The 24,312-nt window shown below is 43.7% G+C and overlaps 1 protein-coding gene across 1 annotated transcript in view; it reads right to left on the bottom strand.

The window, feature by feature from the left end:
* Positions 1–24,312, bottom strand: part of nell1 (neural EGFL like 1) — a 383,209-nt gene that overhangs the window by 67,720 nt on the left and 291,177 nt on the right. The window contains exon 15 of the mRNA XM_031900696.1: positions 1,530–1,625. Coding sequence (XP_031756556.1) covers positions 1,530–1,625 — 96 coding nt within the window. The remainder of the gene's footprint in view (positions 1–1,529; positions 1,626–24,312) is intronic.

Genomic DNA, 24,312 nt, shown 5'->3' with positions numbered 1-24,312 from the left:
AGCAGGGATTCATCTGCAGGCAAGGAAACTAATTACCCGCATTACTAATGCTCTGTGGCCCCTTCCAACGAGCAGCAATTGGGAAATCGAAACGATTGGTTTATTATTTAAAGAGGCCGCAATAAGGGGGGGCCTTGTCCCTTCACTCCAACGTTTCAATTCATAATTATTATTGTATTATAGTAATAATAGGGCAAAATACTGACTCTCCCTTTGCACCCCACTACCCTCCGCCTAGATAGAAAGGGGATATGAATAGGGTCAGACTGGGGGGGGGGGGGGGGGGGGTGCACCACCACAACAAATAAAAGGTCCCTGATGTGGCCCCCACACCCCGCAAGGGACCCCAGCTGCCCCCCAACCCCCTCCCCTAAGCACTTGTACAATATAGTTATACAGTTATATAAACTATGATTCATGGGGCCATATTTGTTCAAGGGAAAATAGATAATATGGCCAAAAGTCTGTGGACACCCCTACAGTGCCATTCCTGGAAATTCCGTGCTTCCTACTCTGTGGGACAGTTTGGGGGGTCCCTTTCCTGTTTTAGCACAATAATGCCCCCCATGCACAGAGCCAGGTCCTACAGAATGGGTTTGCTGGGATGGGAAGAACCTGACTGAGCCCTTACCCCCAACCCAACTGAACCCCTGTGGGATGGAACCCCGACTGTGAGCCTGATCCCCAACATCACTGCCCAACCTCACTAATGCCCTTGTGGCTGAATGGGAGCAACTCCCAGCAACACTGTCCCAACATCTAGTGGGAACCTTCCCAGAAGGGTAGGGGCAGTTATAGCAGGTAGGGTTGGGCAACCCAACTGACCCCCTGTGGGATGGAACCCCGACTGTGAGCCTGATCCCCAACATCACTGCCCAACCTCACTAACGCCCTTGTGGCTGAATGGGAGCAACTCCCAGCAACACTGTCCCAACATCTAGTGGGAACCTTCCCAGAAGGGTAGGGGCAGTTATAGCAGGTAGGGTTGGGCAACCCAACTGAACCCCTGTGGGATGGAACCCCGACTTTGAGCCTGATCCCCAACATCACTGCCCAACCTCACTAATGCCCTTGTGGCTGAATGGGAGCAACTCCCAGCAACACTGTCCCAACATCTAGTGGGAACCTTCCCAGAAGGGTAGGGGCAGTTATAGCAGGTAGGGTTGGGCAACCCAACTGAACCCCTGTGGGATGGAACCCCGACTGTGAGCCTGATCCCCAACATCACTGCCCAACCTCACTAATGCCCTTGTGGCTGAATGGGAGCAACTCCCAGCAACACTGTCCCAACATCTAGTGGGAACCTTCCCAGAAGGGTACTTTTGGCCATGTCTCTGTTGCCCAATTTTCCTTCTTTTTTAAGAGCATATACATGATTTAGACAATAGACTAAGTGGGTGGACCCATGGGAGGAGGGGGAGGAGCTTAGTACAACTGCAACAAAAGCCAATAGGGAAACCCTTTCCACAAAGCATTTGCCCCCCCCGTTAAAATGCCCCCCGCCCGCTTACGACCCATTTCAATGTTACCTTTTTCACAGTGGCTCCCGGTGAATCCGGAGGGGCAGAGACATTTGTTGGGGGCCACACAGGTCCCGCCGTACCGACACCCTTCCTCGCAAAAAGCTGCGGGACAAAAAAAGGACCCAGTTTACTACACGATGCAGAGATTTTTAGGTTCATTCTGTCAACAGAAATCTAAATCTAAAGAATTCTTTCCATTATTTCCTTCCCTCCGAGTCCCTTTGGCGGAAATAATTACATTTCGCTTATTTATGTTCCCCATCGGGCCGCGCCGGCGCCATCCGCAGGGCTCGGAATATCCGTAGGAACTACCCCTCTACTGCGGCGACTGCGGCTTCCAAAACCCATATTAATATTTATTCTGCGGCTAAATGGCTTTTTATTGGACGTTTCTATTGACGAGAGGAGCAGACTATTGATACAGAGCCCCGGCTGTAACGAGACAGGAGATGGATGATCCCCTTCTCCACTGTAATTACCACATTGTTTCACTGGTTATGGGGGACGCGACACCCTCTATGGATTTCTCCCTCAGTGTAAATACAAGATATTCAGCTTTTTTCGCCCAATTGCACCACCGAAAGCTCAAGGTCTTTGCTGCCATATTGTTGCTATATGGTCCTGAATTCAAATATATCTTAATTTAATGGAAAAGTCATAAAAAACCCTACAGACCAGTGCTAGGCAAGTAGAAAATGTAAGAGTTTTCTGTTAGTCTCCAAGAAAATGCACAGAAAGTATCCATATTCTCTCTGTAGCTTATCTGCAGGGGGTGGCGCTGTTCCATGAGAGTCTACAGTGAAATTGAGGTGAAAAGAGGTACTGCAAGTGGAAGAATTACAGGTATTGGACCTGTTACCCAGAATGCTCGGGACCTGGAGTTTTCCGGATAAGGAATCTTTCCATAATTTGGATCTCCATACCTTAAGTCTACTAAAACATCAATAAAACCTTAATTAAACCCAATAGGATTGTTCTGCCCCCAATAAGGGGTAATTATATCTTAGTTGGGATCAAGTACAGGTACTGTTTTATTATTACAGAGAAAAGGGAATCATTTAACCATTAAATAAACCCAATAGGACTGTTCTGCCCCCAATAAGGGGTAATTATATCTTAGTTGGGATCAAGTACAGGTACTGTTTTATTATTACAGAGAAAAGGGAATCATTTAACCATGAAATAAACCCAATAGGGCTGTTCTGCCCCCAATAAGGGGTAATTATATCTTAGTTGGGATCAAGTACAGGTACTGTTTTATTATTACAGAGAAAAGGGAATCATTTAACCATTAAATAAACCCAATAGGGCTGTTCTGCCCCAATAAGGGGTAATTATATCTTAGTTGGGATCAAGTACAGGTACTGTTTTATTATTACAGAGAAAAGGGAATCATTTAACCATTAAATAAACCCAATAGGGCTGTTCTGCCCCCAATAAGGGGTAATTATATCTTAGTTGGGATCAAGTACAGGTACTGTTTTATTATTACAGAGAAAAGGGAATCATTTAACCATGAAATAAACCCAATAGGGCTGTTCTGCCCCAATAAGGGGTAATTATATCTTAGTTGGGATCAAGTACAGGTACTGTTTTATTATTACAGAGAAAAGGGAATCATTTAACCATTAAATAAACCCAATAGGGCTGTTCTGCCCCAATAAGGGGTAATTATATCTTAGTTGGGATCAAGTACAGGTACTGTTTTATTATTACAGAGAAAAGGAAAAAATTTGAATTATTTGCTTATAATGGAGCCTATGGGAGATGGCCTTTCTGTAATTTGTAACTTTTTGGATAACTGATCCCATACCTGTATCTTCAATAAAAGTACAAAAATATACAAAGTACAATGTACTTGGCCGGACAAGCATCGCGCTTACTTTCATAACCACTGGTATTTCTCTGCCAAGGTGGGGCGGATGGATTTGGTACCAGTATGAAAGCAGTTACATTGGCTACGGAGATACTGACTGCTGGGAATTGGAACCAAATATATCTGTACCAAGTAAATGCTCCTAATTCTCTATTGGGTTTCCACCAAGGGACACAGGAGCCCAGAGGAACAGTGCATTCTGGGAAATGATCCATCATGGACTGTCATATAAACTAGGGCACCCTGTTATGGGACTCTCTCTGACCGTTGTATCATTCCGTCCCCCCTATCCTATCATTTACTGGGGTACATACAGTATTTACTGGGCTGCTGTCACTTACTGAAGCCTAAGGGACTGACTCCATATATTATTATATTATATTATTTATATATATAATATATTATTTATATTATTATATTATTTTATATATATATATATACAATATAACATTATACAGTTGGATACTTCTGATGATTTCCGACGCCCCCTACGCTTAGCTCCTAGCAGCCCGCTAAGCTGACCCCCCAAAAAAGGAGAAAGTGGAGTATGGCTGTAAATGGGTGTGGCCTAACCCTATCAGGGGTGTGGTTTACAAGTGACAGTTAGGAACCTATTGCCTTGTAGCTGGTTTTGGGCTCTATTGCAACCAATGTGGGTTCTGGGATATACCTCCCACTTTCTGAAAGCTTATTGGTAGGTTAATTGGCGACCACAGATTGTAAGCTCTGCTGGCCAGAAATCTATATGAATGATAAACAAGCACAGAGAAGTAGGCTACTAAGGGGTTAAATTCTGCCAGTACTTAACTACAACCCTCCATCAATATATATATATATACACAGAGAGAGAGGAGAGCGCCAACGTGCCGTATTTTTTAATTATAACCAGCTTGGCGCGATCACTGTGGAAACATCAACACTAAAAACAGATCATTTGTAGCCGCGCAGCTGTTATTTAAACATGGCAGTTGCCCCCCTGGGACCCAAAAGAGGATTTAAACCGAACAGAACAGATCAGCGATGGAAACTGATGAACAAAATGTTTAAAGGGCATCGCCCTGTTCTTTGTACGACTTGGAAATAAAGGGAAATGGAAAAAGGTTGAGATAAAGGGGAATATGGCAAAAATCAGGGGGTTTCTTACCTTGCCCCCCCCCCCATCAACAGGTATTTTGGAATATTCCCCCCCAACATCTTGTGCATCAGATGTGCTTATGATATGAAGGGAACCATAAGGTAGGTACTAGGGCAGGGATTCTTAAGGTGGCCATGCACTGTAAGATCTTCACCTGATATGTCCACGGATGGGTGATATCCAGTTATTTCTATTGTTTGGCCATAGGAGGGGATAATCACCATCGATTTGGGCATCAATGAGTCGATGCAGTCCCCGATCCAGGGTCGGGCTGGGCCACCGGGACACCAGGAGAAATCCCCAGAGGCCCAGACCCAACCCTTGCCAGTGCTCCCTCTGCCCGATTGGCGTGTTAAATTTAGAGGGAGGACGTCGGGTGGGGGACCCTGCGGGGGGGTTAGGGGGGCCCCTGGGGGGGGACGCGACTGGCGGGGGCACCTACAGGGTCTATGGGGCAGCCCCCAGTCCGACCCTGCCCAACATAAAAATCAAACCTGCCTGATCGAGAACAGCCCAATTTCAGGCCAGATATCAGTCGGGGAGGCCCGTCGTTGGTGCCCATGCTCGGGCAGATAAGCTGCCGAATCGGTGTAAAGGACTGATATTGGCAGCTAAAATTGCCCCGTATATGGCCACCTTTAGCCTACGAGTTGAAACCCACCATGCTGTTTGGGATGGGTCACAATGATCCCACGAAAGACAAAGACAATCAAATGCTCTACTACAACAGAACTATAACAGAAGATAACTAAACCAATTGTTGGGTAGGCAACTTCATTTGGGGTTGTCAAGAATAAAGGTAAGAGATATTGTCCTAGGGAGAGCGGTGGGAGAGAACTTAGTCTACAGAAGTCTTCTGGATCAGTATAACCCAACACTATTGTGGAAGAACACTTATAAATCATCCTTCACTCAATCAATCATTTTTGCTCAAGGCGGGCATAGGCACCATTGGTTTGGGCATTGCATCAATGAGCCCATGAGGTCCTCGATCCAACGTAAAAAACAAACCTGGGTGATTGACAACGGGCCAATTTCAGGCCAGATGTCGGTCGGGGAGGCCCATCGTTGGGCAGATATATTGGCCCATATATGGGCACCTTTAGCCTATGAGTTAAAACCCACCATGATGTTTGGGGTGGGTCACTATGATCCCACTAAACACAATCAGATGTTCTACTGCAACAGAACTATAACAGAAGATAACTAAACCAATTGTTGGGTAGGCAACTTCATTTGGGGCTGTCAAGAAAAAAGGTCCTAAGGTCCTAGGGAGAGAATTTAGTCTACAGAAGTCTTCTGGATCAGTAAAACCCAACACTATTGTGGAAGAACACTTATAAATCATCTATATATCAACAACCATAGGGAAAAATGAGTTACTGAAGGTACTGCATCAAGTACTCTGGGTAGGCAACTTCATTTGGGGTTAAGAAAAAAGGTAAGAAATATTGTCCTAGGGAGAGCGGTAGGAGAGAACTTGGTCTATAGAAGTCTTCTGGATCAGTATAACCCAATACTATTGTGGAAGAAAACTTATAAATCATCTATATATCAACTTCCATAGGGAAAAAATGAGTAACTGCAGGTACTGCATCAAGTACTCATCAATGAGGTTCTTCTTTCTCCATGGGAGCTCATCCTTCTACATCTGCAGTATAAATTTCTGCTGCTACTGGGTTTTTTTTTTAATAAGAAAAGCATCCCACTGGGTCCCATAAGCCCTTCATAAGGAATTCTTAAGTTGCTCCATTAAAATGTATCAAGAGTGGAAATCCAGAGCACGGTGAGTGGGATGCCAAGGCGCACGTGTCTCGGCGTATGGCATTAAACGGGTTATCTGCCGGTCACGAGGCTTCTTAGGAGCTTCCATTCTCCTCCTGACACCAGGAGCTGCTTATGATAAAAATGCATTAGGTTGTCATGAAGCGACGGCGGCGTTCTGAAGCCTGTCAGCAACCGTCTGTCAGCCGAGCGCTAAGCCCTGGGAATATGGAAGGCCAAGATGCAAAAATGTGCTTTTAGAAGCTTCCCTCCATCTATAAAGTATGAGGGCGGAATGCTCTGGAGATGCCGACATCTGATGGCTTTAGAGATTCAATGACACTCGCCGGCTGATAAAGCCACTCTGCACCCACAGCCAAATGTCATCAACTATTCAATGGCATGTTGGGTCAAGACTGAAGCCGAGATGTTTCTGCTCCTGACAGCTGTCCGTTCGTTTGACCACACGTGATCGATGAGAAGTGTGTGTATATTGATCCAAGACTGTTTCACTGGGCAAGTCAAGTTGATGGTCTGAAACCCTTCAAAACCCCTCGGCTGACGAATTAGTGAGGCTCTACTCACTACAGTATGGACAAGCCAAAGAAACTCATTTACAACCAATGCAAATTATAATAAGATGTGATCCACCAACTTCCACCACCTTCACCAACTTCAATTATATTAAAGGTATTAGGGCAACCATCTTAAAGAACTGATTTCTCTATAAAGGCAAATCAAATAATGATACAGATCATTATCCCCAAGGTTTGGGGGTGCAGGAGTATAGAGGGGCCAGTGGGGTCCCTGACTGATGTACAATATATGTGTGAGATACAGATCCTTATCCCCAAGGTTTGGGGGTGCAGGAGTATAGGGGGGCCAGTGGGGTCCCTGACTGATGTACAATATCAATATATGTGTGAGATACAGATCCTTATCCCCAAGGTTTGGGGGTGCAGGAGTATAGGGGGGCCAGTGGGGTCCCTGACTGATGTACAATATCAATATATGTGTGAGATACAGATCCTTATCCCCAAGGTTTGGGGGTGCAGGAGTATAGGGGGGCCAGTGGGGTCCCTGACTGATGTACAATATATGTGTAAGATACAGATCCTTATCCCCAAGGTTTGGGGGTGCAGGAGTCCTTGGAATAACACTATATTGGGAGAAGCCCGGCGTTCAGGTGAGTGATTTTCCCGCCGCAGAAAGTTCTGCTCAGAAGAAAGAAGTCCCGTTCCTGTCACGGAGCCAGAAGTCCCATCAAGGCTGAGGGAAAAACACACATTAGCTCTTTTAACAACTGCAGGGCTCTCAGGGTTGTCAACAGCTGTCAGATTTATTTTAGACCCTGAGAGATTTGATGGCAAAAATGCAAAAATGTCCTTTTTTCTAAGCGGAGTCACATTTAGAAAGAAGGAAAGGTCGGGATCGGCGCCGCTGACAGGTGCCCTTCCTCTGATTTCAGAGGGAACATATTTCCCGTCGCACGTTTTTATTCTCTCACACGAAAGCCCGAGGGTCGTGTCCCCTCTCCGTGATTTATTGCCGCCGTCCCATTCGTCAATCGTAATATTTTGTGACGGGAAACTTCAGGGTTGAATTTCGCAATTCGCACAAAAGGGACTTTTTTTTTTTTACTGGGTGGGTTTCTGGGAATAAACAGTTCCGGGCACAAAAGCAAATAGAAAGTGAAGGAATAATGCAGGGATTTGCCATTCTGAGCGACTGGATTTATTTAGTGAGGAGAAGAAGGGACTGAATGACAAAAATAGGTCAAAAAGAAAAATTTAAGCAGCGTCTTCAAGGGATACTATCCACCCATAACTGTGACTTATATCTACGCAATTTTCCTCAGATACACACTACACAGATTCCCCAGAACCCACAGCAGGATAAATACAGTGCCAATTCCATGTATAATACCCCAGAACCCACAGCAGGATAAATACAGTGCCAATTCCATGTATAATACCCCAGAACCCACAGAAGGATAAATACAGTGCCAATTCCATGTATAATACCCCAGAACCCACAGCAGGATAAATACAGTGCCAATTCCATGTATAATACCCCAGAACCCACAGCAGGATAAATACAGTGCCAATTCCATGTATAATACCCCAGAACCCACAGCAGGATAAATACAGTGCCAATTCCATGTATAATACCCCAGAACCCACAGCGGGATAAATACAGTGCCAATTCCATATATAATACCCCAGAACCCACAGCAGGATAAATACAGTGCCAATTCCATGTATAATACCCCAGAACCCACAGCAGGATAAATACAGTGCCAATTCCATGTATAATACCCCAGAACCCACAGCAGGATAAAATACAGTGCCAATTCCATGTATAATACCCAGAACCCACAGCAGGATAAATACAGTGCCAATTCCATGTATAATACCCCAGAACCCACAGCGGATAAATACAGTGCCAATTCCACGTATAATACCCCAGAACCCACAGCAGATAAATACAGTGCCAATTCCATGTATAATACCCAGAACCCACAGCAGGATAAATACAGTGCCAATTCCATGTATAATACCCCAGAACCACAGCAGATAAATACAGTGCCAATTCCATGTATAATACCCCAGAACCCACAGCGGGATAAATACAGTGCCAATTCCATGTATAATACCCCAGAACCCACAGCGGGATAAATACAGTGCCAATTCCATGTATAATACCCCAGAACCCACAGCGGGATAAATACAGTGCCAATTCCATGTATAATACCCCAGAACCCACAGCGGGATAAATACAGTGCCAATTCCATGTATAATACCCCAGAACCCACAGCGGGATAAATACAGTGCCCAATTCCATGTATAATACCCCAGAACCCACAGCGGGATAAATACAGTGCCAATTCCATGTATAATACCCCAGAACCCACAGCAGGATAAATACAGTGCCAATTCCATGTATAATACCCCAGAACCCACAGCAGATAAATACAGTGCCAATTCCATGTATAATACCCCAGAACCCACAGCGGGATAAATACAGTGCCAATTCCATGTATAATACCCCAGAACCCACAGCAGGATAAATACAGTGCCAATTCCATGTATAATACCCCAGAACCCACAGCGGGATAAATACAGTACCAATTCCATGTATAATAACCCAGAACCCACAGCAGGATAAATACAGTACCAATTCCATGTATAATACCCAGAACCCACAGCGGGATAAATACAGTGCCAATTCCATGTATAATACCCCAGAACCCACAGCAGATAAATACAGTGCCAATTCCATGTATAATACCCCAGAACCCACAGCAGATAAATACAGCGCCAATTCCATGTATAATACCCCAGAACCCACAGCGGGATAAATACAGGGCCAATTCCATGTATAATACCCCAGAACCCACAGCGGGATAAATACAGTGCCAATTCCATGTATAATACCCCAGAACCCACAGCAGGATAAATACAGTGCCAATTCCATGTATAATACCCCAGAACCCACAGCAGGATAAATACAGTGCCAATTCCATGTATAATACCCAGAACCCACAGCAGGATAAATACAGTGCCAATTCCATGTATAATACCCCAGAACCCACAGCGGGATAAATACAGTGCCAATTCCATGTATAATACCCCAGAACCACAGCGGGATAAATACAGTGCCAATTCCATGTATAATACCCCAGAACCCACAGCAGGATAAATACAGTGCCAATTCCATGTATAATACCCCAGAACCCACAGCGGGATAAATACAGTGCCAATTCCATGTATAATACCCCAGAACCCACAGCAGGATAAATACAGTGCCAATTCCATGTATAATACCCCAGAACCCACAGCAGATAAATACAGTGCCAATTCCATGTATAATACCCCAGAACCCACAGCGGGATAAATACAGTGCCAATTCCATGTATAATACCCCAGAACCCACAGCAGGATAAATACAGTGCCAATTCCATGTATAATACCCCAGAACCCACAGCAGATAAATACAGTGCCAATTCCATGTATAATACCCCAGAACCCACAGCGGGATAAATACAGTGCCAATTCCATGTATAATACCCCAGAACCCACAGCAGATAAATACAGTGCCAATTCCATGTATAATACCCCAGAACCCACAGCAGGATAAATACAGTGCCAATTCCATGTATAATACCCAGAACCCACAGCAGATAAATACAGTGCCAATTCCATATATAATACCCCAGAACCCACAGCAGGATAAATACAGTGCCAATTCCATATATAATACCCCAGAACCCACAGCAGATAAATACAGTGCCAATTCCATGTATAATACCCCAGAACCCACAGCAGGATAAATACAGTGCCAATTCCATGTATAATACCCCAGAACCCACAGCAGATAAATACAGTGCCAATTCCATATATAATACCCCAGAACCCACAGCAGGATAAATACAGTGCCAATTCCATGTATAATACCCCAGAACCCACAGCAGATAAATACAGTGCCAATTCCATGTATAATACCCCAGAACCCACAGCGGGATAAATACAGTGCCAATTCCATGTATAATACCCCAGAACCCACAGCAGATAAATACAGTGCCAATTCCATGTATAATACCCCAGAACCCACAGCAGGATAAATACAGTGCCAATTCCATGTATAATACCCCAGAACCCACAGCAGATAAATACAGTGCCAATTCCATATATAATACCCAGAACCCACAGCAGGATAAATACAGTGCCAATTCCATGTATAATACCCCAGAACCCACAGCGGGATAAATACAGTGCCAATTCCATGTATAATACCCCAGAACCCACAGCAGGATAAATACAGTGCCAATTCCATGTATAATACCCCAGAACCCACAGCAGGATAAATACAGCGCCAATTCTATGTATAATACCCCAGAACCCACAGCAGGATAAATACAGTGCCAATTCCATGTATAATACCCCAGAACCCACAGCAGGATAAATACAGTGCCAATTCCATGTATAATACCCCAGAACCCACAGCAGAGCCAACTTCATGTATAATATAATTATCGCCTGGAAGATACAAATACAAGACATAACTTTTTGCACTCGCAGTAACAGACAAAGCAAATTATTACAAATGGAAAGTATAAAGAACAGTAGGGGGAGGTGGGAGACTTGTGTAGTTGTGTAGTTGTGGGGGGTCATGTCAGTATAAAAAGGTAAATGAGCAGTGAAAATTGAAAAGCAGTAGTTGACATGTACGTTGGAGAAGAATGAGGGGGTTACAAAGGCGATCAAGTCAATGAGAGCTTAGATTATAACCTTGGATAAAGGCGAGATTTGAGTGAAGGCCCGAAGGGTCTAATGAGAGGGAATTCCAGCGGATGGGAGCGGCACATGAAAAGTCCTGGATGTGGGAGTGGGAAGGAGTGAGGAGGAGAGAAGGAGGGAGGGAGGTCTCCTCTGACATCTTGTTGGGCAATTATGAAACAAAAGGAGACTCATGCAATAAGGAGATGTGTAAATTATATATGTCCTTCCCCTCTGATCACTCGCTGTAAGCTCTTATCCAAGCTTCAAAGGTAAAGGTCAGAAATAAAGGGCCAACGGGAGGTGAGGAAGGAAAGAAGAAACTCAAAAGAGATCAGTACTAAACATCATTTAAACTATGATTGGCTGACAACCTAGGGGTCCTGGTACAAAAAAAAAGAGTTCAAGGTGAGTACTATCTCTCTCAAAGGCCTATTACTGCATTTAATCCTATACATGGCTACCCAACAGGTCCACATTGGCCAGAGCAAGAGGGCAGGATCTCAATGACATGTAGGAACACCACGGCAGCCATATTGTTAGGAGTGGCCCGAAAGAATGCATTTTCTAATTGACCATTAGCCAGTCTTTACCATGAGTAATGGGAATTGACAAAGCTTTCGACAATGATCATTGAGCTCATCGAATGAGTTGTCCCTTGGGCTGAATGAGTTGTCCCTTGGGCTGAATGAGTTGTCCCTTGGGCTGAATGACTTGTCCCTTGGGCTGAATGACTTGTCCCTTGGGCTGAATGACTTGTCCCTTGGGCTGAATGACTTGTCCCTTGGGCTGAATGAGTTGTCCCTTGGGCTGAATGACTTGTCCCTTGGGCTGAATGAGTTTCCCTTGGGCTGAATGACTTGTCCCTTGGACTGAATGACTTGTCCCTTGGGCTGAAGGGGTTGTCCCTTGGGCTGAATGACTTGTCCCTTGGGCTGAATGAGTTTCCCTTGGGCTGAATGACTTGTCCCTTGGGCTGAATGACTTGTCCCTTGGGCTGAATGAGTTGTCCCTTGGGCTGAATGAGTTGTCCCTTGGGCTGAATGAGTTTCCCTTGGGCTGAATGAGTTGTCCCTTGGGCTGAATGACTTGTCCCTTGGGCTGAATGACTTGTCCCTTGGGCTGAATGACTTGTCCCTTGGGCTGAATGAGTTGTCCCTTGGGCTGAATGAGTTGTCCCTTGGGCTGAATGACTTGTCCCTTGGGCTGAATGAGTTTCCTTGGCTGAACTTGTCCCTGGGAATGACTTGTCCCTTGGGCTGAATGACTTGTCCCTTGGGCTGAATGACTTGTCCCTTGGGCTGAATGAGTTGTCCCTTGGGCTGAATGACTTGTCCCTTGGGCTGAATGAGTTGTCCCTTGGGCTGAATGAGTTGTCCCTTGGGCTGAATGAGTTGTCCCTTGGGCTGAATGAGTTGTCCCATGGGCTGAATGAGTTGTCCCTTGGGCTGAATGAGTTGTCCCATGGGCTGAATGAGTTGTCCCTTGGGCTGAATGAGTTGTCCCTTGGGCTGAATGAGTTGTCCCTTGGGCTGAATGAGTTTTCATATAGACTCCAGACCAGGAGACAGTTCTGCCGTATGAGAAGCACTATGTACTCATTCACCAGGGTCAATAAAACGGTCATGGGGCTTCGATATGGATCATTTTGCCCGGCACAGGCACTAAAATGGGCGCACAACTAAGCATTATGTATATAGAGTTGAGTCTGGTACAACTGATCACTGCCAATGACAATTTATTGCCCTCAGTAGGGACATGGAGCACCTCAAGCCCATCATACATGGTGCAAAGGGGAACTTACATACTGCCCTTGTCTTGGCCCTCCTCCATGAAGATCCAGCAAATGCCAGCAGCTTTGTTGGAAGATACAGATGCAGTTCCTGGGGGGGGTTCCTTTTGGGCGTCTGTTTGTTTTACTTTGCCCCTTGTGTTAAAGGGGTTGTTCCCCTTCCAGTTAACTTTAGTATAATGTAGAAACCAATATTCCGAGACAATTTGCAGTTAGTCTTTATTTTTTGTAGTTTTTTCATAATTATTAATTATTTTATTTTTGCAGCTTTCCAGTTTGGTTGCTAGGGTCCAAATTACCTTAGCAACCAGGGAGTGGCTATAATGAGAGACTGGAGTAGGAATAAGAATTTGAAACCTGTAACACTGCAGAAGAAAAAAGGCAAATAATCAGTGGCATAACTACCTATACAGCAACCCCCATGGCTGCGGGGGGGGGCTCGGACCACTGGGCCTACTGTATTGTAGTTCACACTCCCCCTTTTTTTTTAAAGAGTGGTGCAGGCCTGGAAGGGGGCGGGGAAGGAGGGACTGTTTACGCTGGGCTCCCTCAAAAGATTTCTTTGCAGGGGGGCCCAGCTCGACCAACTGCAAATAATTAAAAAACTAGAAAAAATAAATAATGAAGACCAATTGGAAAGATGCTTAGAATTAGCCATTCTATAACATACTACATTAACGTTAAAGGTGAACCCTAGACCTGGCACAATAGGGTTTAACTATAAGTCACACACAGAGCTGTCGGGCTGAAAGAGAAACAGTCTCTCCCACCTCGGTCGCTCCGCGCTCCGACCGCGCGTCACCGAATTACGCACCGCGGCTTTGTCACCATCATTCTGATTGAGGAGGCAAATAAAGGCAATGTGTGCAAATGATACCGCGGCACGAGGGAAGCAGAATCCACGATGAGAATTATCGCCGTGTGAGTCACAACTGGGCACCGCGGGGGGCGCCCCGTCCTGATTGGCCGGCTGCAGATTGGAGATTATCCCACCATTTTGAAATGGAACAGCAGGGGCACTAAATCAAGGTCCCTGAAATCTCCGGAGGATCAGCGAGATGGGAAATAGCAGGGGAGGAACGGCAAATGGATTGTAGCGCTGCGGCGCCGCGTATCTGCTCTGGGCCGTAAATCTGTTTCATGCAGGAATGGAATTGCCTGTCTATAGGCCTATATACCGCATACAGCCCATTGGGCTTTAATGTCATTTATACTGGTTCTGGGAATGTGTTACAATGTAATGTGTGCAAAATAGTCACAGATCTCTCCTGCTGCGTGAATATGCACCTCCATACAGAGAGGGAATATTGTATTCTCGCCTTATTTATTCTTCATATACACAGAACATTCCTTCTCTGTATAATTGTGTTTATACATATGGGTAGGGGGTGCCATAGTGTTTCCCTTAGACAGTACAGTATGGGGGTACAGCTTATTGTGTGCCCAGAACATTCCTTCTCTGTATATTTGTATTTATACATATGGGTAGGGGGTGCCATAGTGTTTCCCTTAGACAGTACAGTATGGGGGTACAGCTTATTGTGTGCCCAGAACATTCCTTCTCTGTATATTTGTATTTATACATATGGGTAGGAGGTGCCATAGTGTTTCCCATAGACAGTACAGTATGGGGGTACAGCTTATTGTGTGCCCAGAACATTCCTTCTCTGTATATTTGTATTTATACATATGGGTAGGGGGTGCCATAGTGTTTCCCTTAGACAGTACAGTATGGGGGTACAGCTTATTGTGTGCCCAGAACATTCCTTCTGTGTATATTTGTATTTATACATATGGGTAGGGGGTGCCATAGTGTTTCCCTTAGACAGTACAGTATGGGGGTACAGCTTATTGTGTGCCCAGAACATTCCTTCTCTGTATAATTGTGTTTATACATATGGGTAGGGGGTGCCATAGTGTTTCCCTTAGACAGTACAGTATGGGGGTACAGCTTATTGTGTGCCCAGAACATTCCTTCTCTGTATATTTGTATTTATACATATGGGTAGGAGGTGCCATAGTGTTTCCCATAGACAGTACAGTATGGGGGTACAGCTTATTGTGTGCCCAGAACATTCCTTCTCTGTATATTTGTATTTATACATATGGGTAGGGGGTGCCATAGTGTTTCCCTTAGACAGTACAGTATGGGGGTACAGCTTATTGTGTGCCCAGAACATTCCTTCTCTGTATATTTGTATTTATACATATGGGTAGGGGGTGCCATAGTGTTTCCCTTAGACAGTTCAGTATGGGGGTACAGCTTATTGTGTGCCCAGAACATTCCCTCTCTGTATATTTGTATTTATACATATGGGTAGGGGGTGCCATAGTGTTTCCCTTAGACAGTACAGTATGGGGGTACAGCTTATTGTGTGCCCAGAACATTCCTTCTCTGTATATTTGTATTTATACATATCGGAGGGAGGTGCAATGCGCCAGATTGTGAGCTCTACAGGATAGTCTTTAGACTTCTGTGTATGAAGCTAATTACAAGTAATTATAAAGATAAGGAATAAATCGTTGCGGTTATTAGAGTCAGTCCGTTGGAGCCCAAGCAATTAAAACTAAAAAGCTGCACTTAAGGCTCCGGCGTAGATTTCTCTCCCCATTTGGCTTTGATGTTAAATATCAGAAAAGTTGCTGTTCCTTTTGTACAGAAGTAATTATATAGCAGGGAACAGTGTGTCGCACAAGTGATTGGGCTGACGATCCAGTCAATATTTATTGATGAAATTCTAGACACTAAATAATTTGGGATCAAAGGAAGAGACTTAGAAATCTTGTGTATCTGCCGGCGCCCTTAGTATTTATATAAGTCAGTTAAAGGGAAAGGTGTTACACAAGGCTCACATTATACATGGAATTGGCACTGTATTTATCCTGCTGTGGGTTCTGGGGTATTATACATGGAATTGGCACTGTATTTATCTGCTGTGGGTTCTGGGGTATTATACATGGAATTGGCACTGTATTTATCCCGCTGTGGGTTCTGGGGTATTATACATGGAATTGGCACTGTATTTATCCCGCCGTGGGTTCTGGGGTATTATACATGGAATTGGCACTGTATTTATCTGCTGTGGGTTCTGGGGTATTATACATGGAATTGGCACTGTATTTATCCCGCTGTGGGTTCTGGGGTATTATACATGGAATTGGCACTTTATTTATCCTGCTGTGGGTTCTGGGGTATTATACATGGAATTGGCACTGTATTTATCCCGCCGTGGGTTCTGGGGTATTATACATGGAATTGGCACTGTATTTATCCCGCCGTGGGTTCTGGGGTATTATACATGGAATTGGCACTGTATTTATCCTGCTGTGGGTTCTGGGGTATTATACATGGAATTGGCACTGTATTTATCCTGCTGTGGGTTCTGGGTATTATACATGGAATTGGCACTGTATTTATCCTGCTGTGGGTTCTGGGGTATTATACATGGAATTGGCACTGTATTTATCCTGCTGTGGGTTCTGGGGTATTATACATGGAATTGGCACTGTATTTATCCCGCTGTGGGTTCTGGGGTATTATACATGGAATTGGTACTGTATTTATCCCGCTGTGGGTTCTGGGGTATTATACATGGAATTGGCACTGTATTTATCCTGCTGTGGGTTCTGGGGTATTATACATGGAATTGGCACTGTATTTATCCTGCTGTGGGTTCTGGGGTATTATACATGGAATTGGTACTGTATTTATCCCGCTGTGGGTTCTGGGGTATTATACATGGAATTGGCACTGTATTTATCCCGCTGTGGGTTCTGGGGTATTATACATGGAATTGGCACTGTATTTTATCCTGCTGTGGGTTCTGGGGTATTATACATGGAATTGGCACTGTATTTATCTGCTGTGGGTTCTGGGGTATTATACATGGAATTGGCACTGTATTTATCCCGCTGTGGGTTCTGGGGTATTATACATGGAATTGGCACTTTATTTATCCTGCTGTGGGTTCTGGGGTATTATACATGGAATTGGCACTGTATTTATCCCGCCGTGGGTTCTGGGGTATTATACATGGAATTGGCACTGTATTTATCCCGCCGTGGGTTCTGGGTATTATACATGGAATTGGCACTGTATTTATCCTGCTGTGGGTTCTGGGGTATTATACATGGAATTGGCACTGTATTTATCCTGCTGTGGGTTCTGGGGTATTATACATGGAATTGGCACTGTATTTATCCTGCTGTGGGTTCTGGGGTATTATACATGGAATTGGCACTGTATTTATCCTGCTGTGGGTTCTGGGGTATTATACATGGAATTGGCACTGTATTTATCCCGCTGTGGGTTCTGGGGTATTATACATGGAATTGGTACTGTATTTATCCCGCTGTGGGTTCTGGGGTATTATACATGGAATTGGCACTGTATTTATCCTGCTGTGGGTTCTGGGGTATTATACATGGAATTGGCACTGTATTTATCCTGCTGTGGGTTCTGGGGTATTATACATGGAATTGGCACTGTATTTATCCCGCTGTGGGTTCTGGGGTATTATACATGGAATTGGCACTGTATTTATCCCGCTGTGGGTTCTGGGGTATTATACATGGAATTGGCACTGTATTTATCCTGCTGTGGGTTCTGGGGTATTATACATGGAATTGGCGCTGTATTTATCCTGCTGTGGGTTCTGGGGTATTATACATGGAATTGGCGCTGTATTTATCCTGCTGTGGGTTCTGGGGTATTATACATGGAATTGGCACTGTATTTATCCTGCTGTGGGTTCTGGGGTATTATACATGGAATTGGCACTGTATTTATCCTGCTGTGGGTTCTGGGGTATTATACATGGAATTGGCACTGTATTTATCCTGCTGTGGGTTCTGGGGTATTATACATGGAATTGGCACTGTATTTATCCCGCTGTGGGTTCTGGGGTATTATACATGGAATTGGCACTGTATTTATCCTGCTGTGGGTTTCTGGGGGTATTATACATGGAATTGGCACTGTATTTATCTGCTGTGGGTTCTGGGGTATTATACATGGAATTGGCACTGTATTTATCCCGCTGTGGGTTCTGGGGTATTATACATGGAATTGGCACTGTATTTATCCCGCTGTGGGTTCTGGGGTATTATACATGGAATTGGCACTGTATTTATCTGCTGTGGGTTCTGGGGTATTATACATGGAATTGGCACTTTATTTATCCTGCTGTGGGTTCTGGGGTATTATACATGGAATTGGCACTGTATTTATCCCGCCGTGGGTTCTGGGGTATTATACATGGAATTGGCACTGTATTTATCCCGCCGTGGGTTCTGGGGTATTATACATGGAATTGGCACTGTATTTATCCCGCTGTGGGTTCTGGGGTATTATACATGGAATTGGCACTGTATTTATCTGCTGTGGGTTCTGGGGTATTATACATGGAATTGGCACTGTATTTATCTGCTGTGGGTTCTGGGGTATTATACATGGAAATGGCCCTGGGATTGTATATAGAAGTATTAAATACACATCCTCCCCCAAATCACCCGCTGCTTATGTCCTTTTGCAGCCAAGCGCTAGTGCATGTACCCCAGGCCAATACAATGGTAAGTAAGAGCGGCCTTTAATGCAGTTTATAAAGAAACCATGGAATTAAGACCATTATCATGGGAAAGTATGTGACGGGGTTCAAACCTATGGGTTAATACATGCTGATAACATTCATTTCCGCAGATGAGAGGCAGAGATAGGAAAGGTTAATGGAAGAGGGGCAAACGCAACGGCACAAATAAAACAATATATCACTGCGTTTCATGAAACAAAAGACATAAAACAATTTAAAACCCGTGTGAAAGGTTAAATGGGTTGATTATTAAACACAGGGAGATGATGCAATGACAGAATACATTCAAGCACACAAATAATGATGGCAGGCAATTAAAATGGGGGTTAACAGGGGTTAAAACTTACGATAAAAAATGTCCTGTATAAAAGAAGCCAAATGTGGCCAAACAGATTGCGTTTATAGCCCCCAACTCTATACTGTTTCCCTGCTTTCCAAATGACTTTTGCCTATTGCTCCTTGGGGGTGGGGCATATTTGAATATGTTTATTCTTGGACATGCCCCTGCTGAGCCTTCCTTGGAATCCCAGCTAAGGTGGCCACATAAAGGCAAATAAAAGCCCCTGCTGACAGCTTATTGCCCCATGCACAGCCCTGCAACCATATAACCTTTATAACCGTATAATATACATTTTCATCATATCCCTATGGGACCAAACTGTAAATTATATCCTTATACACGGTGCATAGTGATGTCATCAGTTATAATCGGAGCTTAGTGATGTCATTTCTGTCACATCACTCACTAAAATTTGTATATTATAATAAATAAAGTGCCCCCTGTTGTAGAATGTGAAGATATTAGAAGTCACCTCGGAGTTCCATGACCGGTATAAAAGCCCTCTGCCTTCGGAAACTCCTTGGTGACGTATAATATCCCTATATGTTACAATAGGGGGCACTTTATTCACTATATATTATAAGGAACTCCTCTGTGACTTATAATATCCCTATATGTTACAATAGGGGGTACTTTATTCACTATATATTATAAGGAACTCCTCGGGGGCTTATAATATCCCTATATGTTACAATAGGGGGTACTTTATTCACTATATATTATAAGGAACTCCTCTGTGACTTATAATATCCCTATATGTTACAATAGGGGGCACTTTATTCACTATATATTATAAGGAACTCCTCGGGGCTTATAATATCCCTATATGTTACAATAGGGGGCACTTTATTCACTATATATTATAAGGAACTCCTCTGTGACTTATAATATCCCTATATGTTACAATAGGGGGCACTTTATTCACTATATATTATAAGGAACTCCTCTGTGACTTATAATATCCCTATATGTTACAATAGGGGGTACTTTATTCACTATATATTATAAGGAACTCCTCTGTGACTTATAATATCCCTATATGTTACAATAGGGGGCACTTTATTCACTATATATTATAAGGAACTCCTCTGTGACTTATAATATCCCTATATGTTACAATAGGGGGCACTTTATTCACTATATATTATAAGGAACTCCTCTGTGACTTATAATATCCCTATATGTTACAATAGGGGGTACTTTATTCACTATATATTATAAGGAACTCCTCTGTGACTTATAATATCCCTATATGTTACAATAGGGGGCACTTTATTCACTATATATTATAAGGAACTCCTCGGGGCTTATAATATCCCTATATGTTACAATAGGGGGTACTTTATTCACTATATATTATAAGGAACTCCTCTGAGGGTTATAATATCCCTATATGTTACAATAGGGGGCACTTTATTCACTATATATTATAAGGAACTCCTCTGAGGGTTATAATATCCCTATATGTTACAACAGGGGGTACTTTATTCACTATATATTATAAGGAACTCCTCTGTGACTTATAATATCCCTTTATGTTACAATAGGGGGTACTTTATTCACTATATATTATAAGGAACCCCTCGGGGGCTTATAATATCCCTATATGTTACAATAGGGGGTACTTTATTCACTATATATTATAAGGAACCCCTCGGGGGCTTATAATATCCCTATATGTTACAATAGGGGGTACTTTATTCACTATATATTATAAGGAACCCCTCGGGGGCTTATAATATCCCTATATGTTACAATAGGGGGTACTTTATTCACTATATATTATAAGGAACTCCTCGGGGGCTTATAATATCCCTATATGTTACAATAGGGGGTACTTTATTCACTATATATTATAAGGAACTCCTCTGAGGGTTATAATATCCCTATATGTTACAATAGGGGGCACTTAATTCACTATATATTATAAGGAACTCCTCGGGGACTTATAATATCCCTTTATGTTACAATAGGGGGCACTTTATTCACTATATATTATAAGGAACTCCTCGGGGGCTTATAATATCCCTATATGTTACAATAGGGGGTACTTTATTCACTATATATTATAAGGAACTCCTCTGAGGGTTATAATATCCCTATATGTTACAATAGGGGGCACTTTATTCACTATATATTATAAGGAACTCCTCTGAGGGTTATAATATCCCTATATGTTACAATAGGGGGTACTTTATTCACTATATATTATAAGGAACTCCTCGGGGACTTATAATATCCCTTTATGTTACAATAGGGGGCACTTTATTCACTATATATTATAAGGAACTCCTCGGGGGCTTATAATATCCCTATATGTTACAATAGGGGGCACTTTATTCACTATATATTATAAGGAACTCCTCTGGGACTTATAATATCCCTATATGTTACAATAGGGGGCACTTTATTCACTATATATTATAAGGAACTCCTCGGGGACTTATAATATCCCTATATGTTACAATAGGGGGCACTTTATTCTCTATATATTATAAGGAACTCCTCGTGCCTTATAATATCCCTATATGTTACAATAGGGGGCACTTTATTCTCTATATATTATAAGGAACTCCTCAGGGGCTTATAATATCCCTATATGTTACAATAGGGGGTACTTTATTCACTATATATTATAAGGAGCTCCTCGGGGGCTTATAATATCCCTATATGTTACAATAGGGGGTACTTTATTCACTATATATTATAAGGAACTCCTCAGGGGCTTATAATATCCCTATATGTTACAATAGGGGTAATTTATTCACTATATATTATAAGGAACTCCTCGGGGGCTTATAATATCCCTATATGTTACAATAGGGGGTACTTTATTCACTATATATTATAAGGAACTCCTCGGGGGCTTATAATATCCCTATATGTTACAATAGGGGGCACTTTATTCATTATATATTATAAGGAACCCCTCGGGGGCTTATAATATCCCTATATGTTACAATAGGGGGTACTTTTTTCACTATATGTATAACCAAACTCCACCTGCACTGCATCACGGGCCACAACATGTTGGGAGCTGTAGTCCAACAACAATGCGCAATAAACCTTTCCAGGACCAGGGGCCCAATCACAGCACAAAGGATCCGCCAATGAGAATCCTGATAAACGTAAATTTGGTTCCTTGTTGCTGCAACTGAAGCTTTTTGCTGAGCCGAGTAGCAGGGAGGATAAAGATATTTTTCTTTCCCTTATTTACAGATCAGAGCAGCCGTCATGGCGCCTTCCAGCGAGTGTTATTGTTTCGCTTCTTGGACACAGATCATTGTGACTCCACCAACTGGTGTGTGTGTTGCTCATCTCACCAACGCCGGCCAACGAGTTGGCTCCATCCGCACCAACCTGCCCCTGGCTGTAATTATACCCTCAACCAGCCGCTCTCCTACTCCCTCACTCAACTGATCTACTGCATTTAACCCTCTCCTCTCATCCTAACCCACAGATACAGAGCCCAGAATAGCGGCACATACATGTTTATATGATATTAATATACGGGGATGGGATTATGGTCTCACATATATAGAAACATTGGGGTAACAGTCACCCCGCTATAGTTCCAGGGGTACCCAGGGCACAAATAAGCACTCACCCCAAATCCCCCCCCTAACTGGCCTTCAGGCTGGGCCCCCTTAGCCCATAACAAGGTTACAGATATATAGAAACATTGGGGTAACAGTCACCCTGCTATAGTTCCAGGGGTTCCCAGGGTACAAATAAGCACTCACCCAAATCCCCCCCTAACTGGCCTTCAGGCTGGGCCCCCTTAGCCCATAACAAGGTTACAGATATATAGAAACATTGGGGTAACAGTCACCCCGCTATAGTTCCAGGGGTACCCAGGGCACAAATAAGCACTCACCCCAAATCCCCCCCCTAACTGGCCTTCAGGCTGGGCCCCCTTAGCCCATAACAAGGTTACAGATATATAGAAACATTGGGGTAACAGTCACCCTGCTATAGTTCCAGGGGTTCCCAGGGTACAAATAAGCACTCACCCCAAATCCCCCCCTAACTGGCCTTCAGGCTGGGCCCCCTTAGCCCATAACAAGGTTACAGATATATAGAAACATTGGGGTAACAGTCACCCAGCTATAGTTCCAGGGGTACCCAGGGCACAAATAAGCACTCACCCCAAATCCCCCCCTAACTGGCCTTCAGGCTGGGCCCCCTTAGCCCATAACAAGGTTACAGATATATAGAAACATTGGGGTAACAGTCACCCTGCTATAGTTCCAGGGGTACCCAGGGCACAAATAAGCACTCACCCCAAATCCCCCCCTAACTGGCCTTCAGGCTGGGCCCCCTTAGCCCATAACAAGGTTACAGATATATAGAAACATTGGGGTAACAGTCACCCTGCTATAGTTCCAGGGGTACCCAGGGCACAAATAAGCACTCACCCCAAATCCCCCCCTAACTGGCCTTCAGGCTGGGCCCCCTTAGTCCATAACAAGGTTACAGATATATAGAAACATTGGGGTACCCGGGGGTCTCTCTGTGTATATAGGGAACCCTATAAAACATGTTCCAAGCCAGACAGTTGGGATGCGAGTTGGACAGTTGGGTTATTAAGACAAAAGCCACACAGAGAAGTATTAGGAACAATCTGACAATCTGCGGGCGGAAGGGAAAGTGACAGACTAAGTGGATAAAGTGGTTGTTATCTGGAAATTAAAGCGACACAGGTCTCGGGGGGCCCCGCTATGAGGCTTTGGATGAGAAATCTCTATTTAGTCCCTGCTGGTTACTAAGAGTTCTGCCCGGGAAACTTTCTCTCCAAATAACTGGAACCTGGAATTATTTCTCTTTCAGCGGAAGGATATTCTCCTCACCTGCATTCAGCTGCCCTCGCTAATTAGAACACTAATTAATGTCTGCCCGGAAGGCTCCCCGTTATAAATGGAAACAATCCTCGTTTAATAAAATACAGATGCAAAATCCCAAGTAATTCTGCTCCTCACCGGCCCATAACTTGTTTTATTCTGCGTAACCAACGT

The sequence above is a fragment of the Xenopus tropicalis genome, chromosome 4 (genome assembly GCF_000004195.4).
Source record: "Xenopus tropicalis strain Nigerian chromosome 4, UCB_Xtro_10.0, whole genome shotgun sequence".
In the NCBI taxonomy this organism is placed as follows: Eukaryota; Metazoa; Chordata; class Amphibia; order Anura; family Pipidae; genus Xenopus; species Xenopus tropicalis.
The sequence above is the reverse complement of the archived record's forward strand: the minus strand, read 5'-3'. Positions and strand labels throughout refer to the sequence as shown.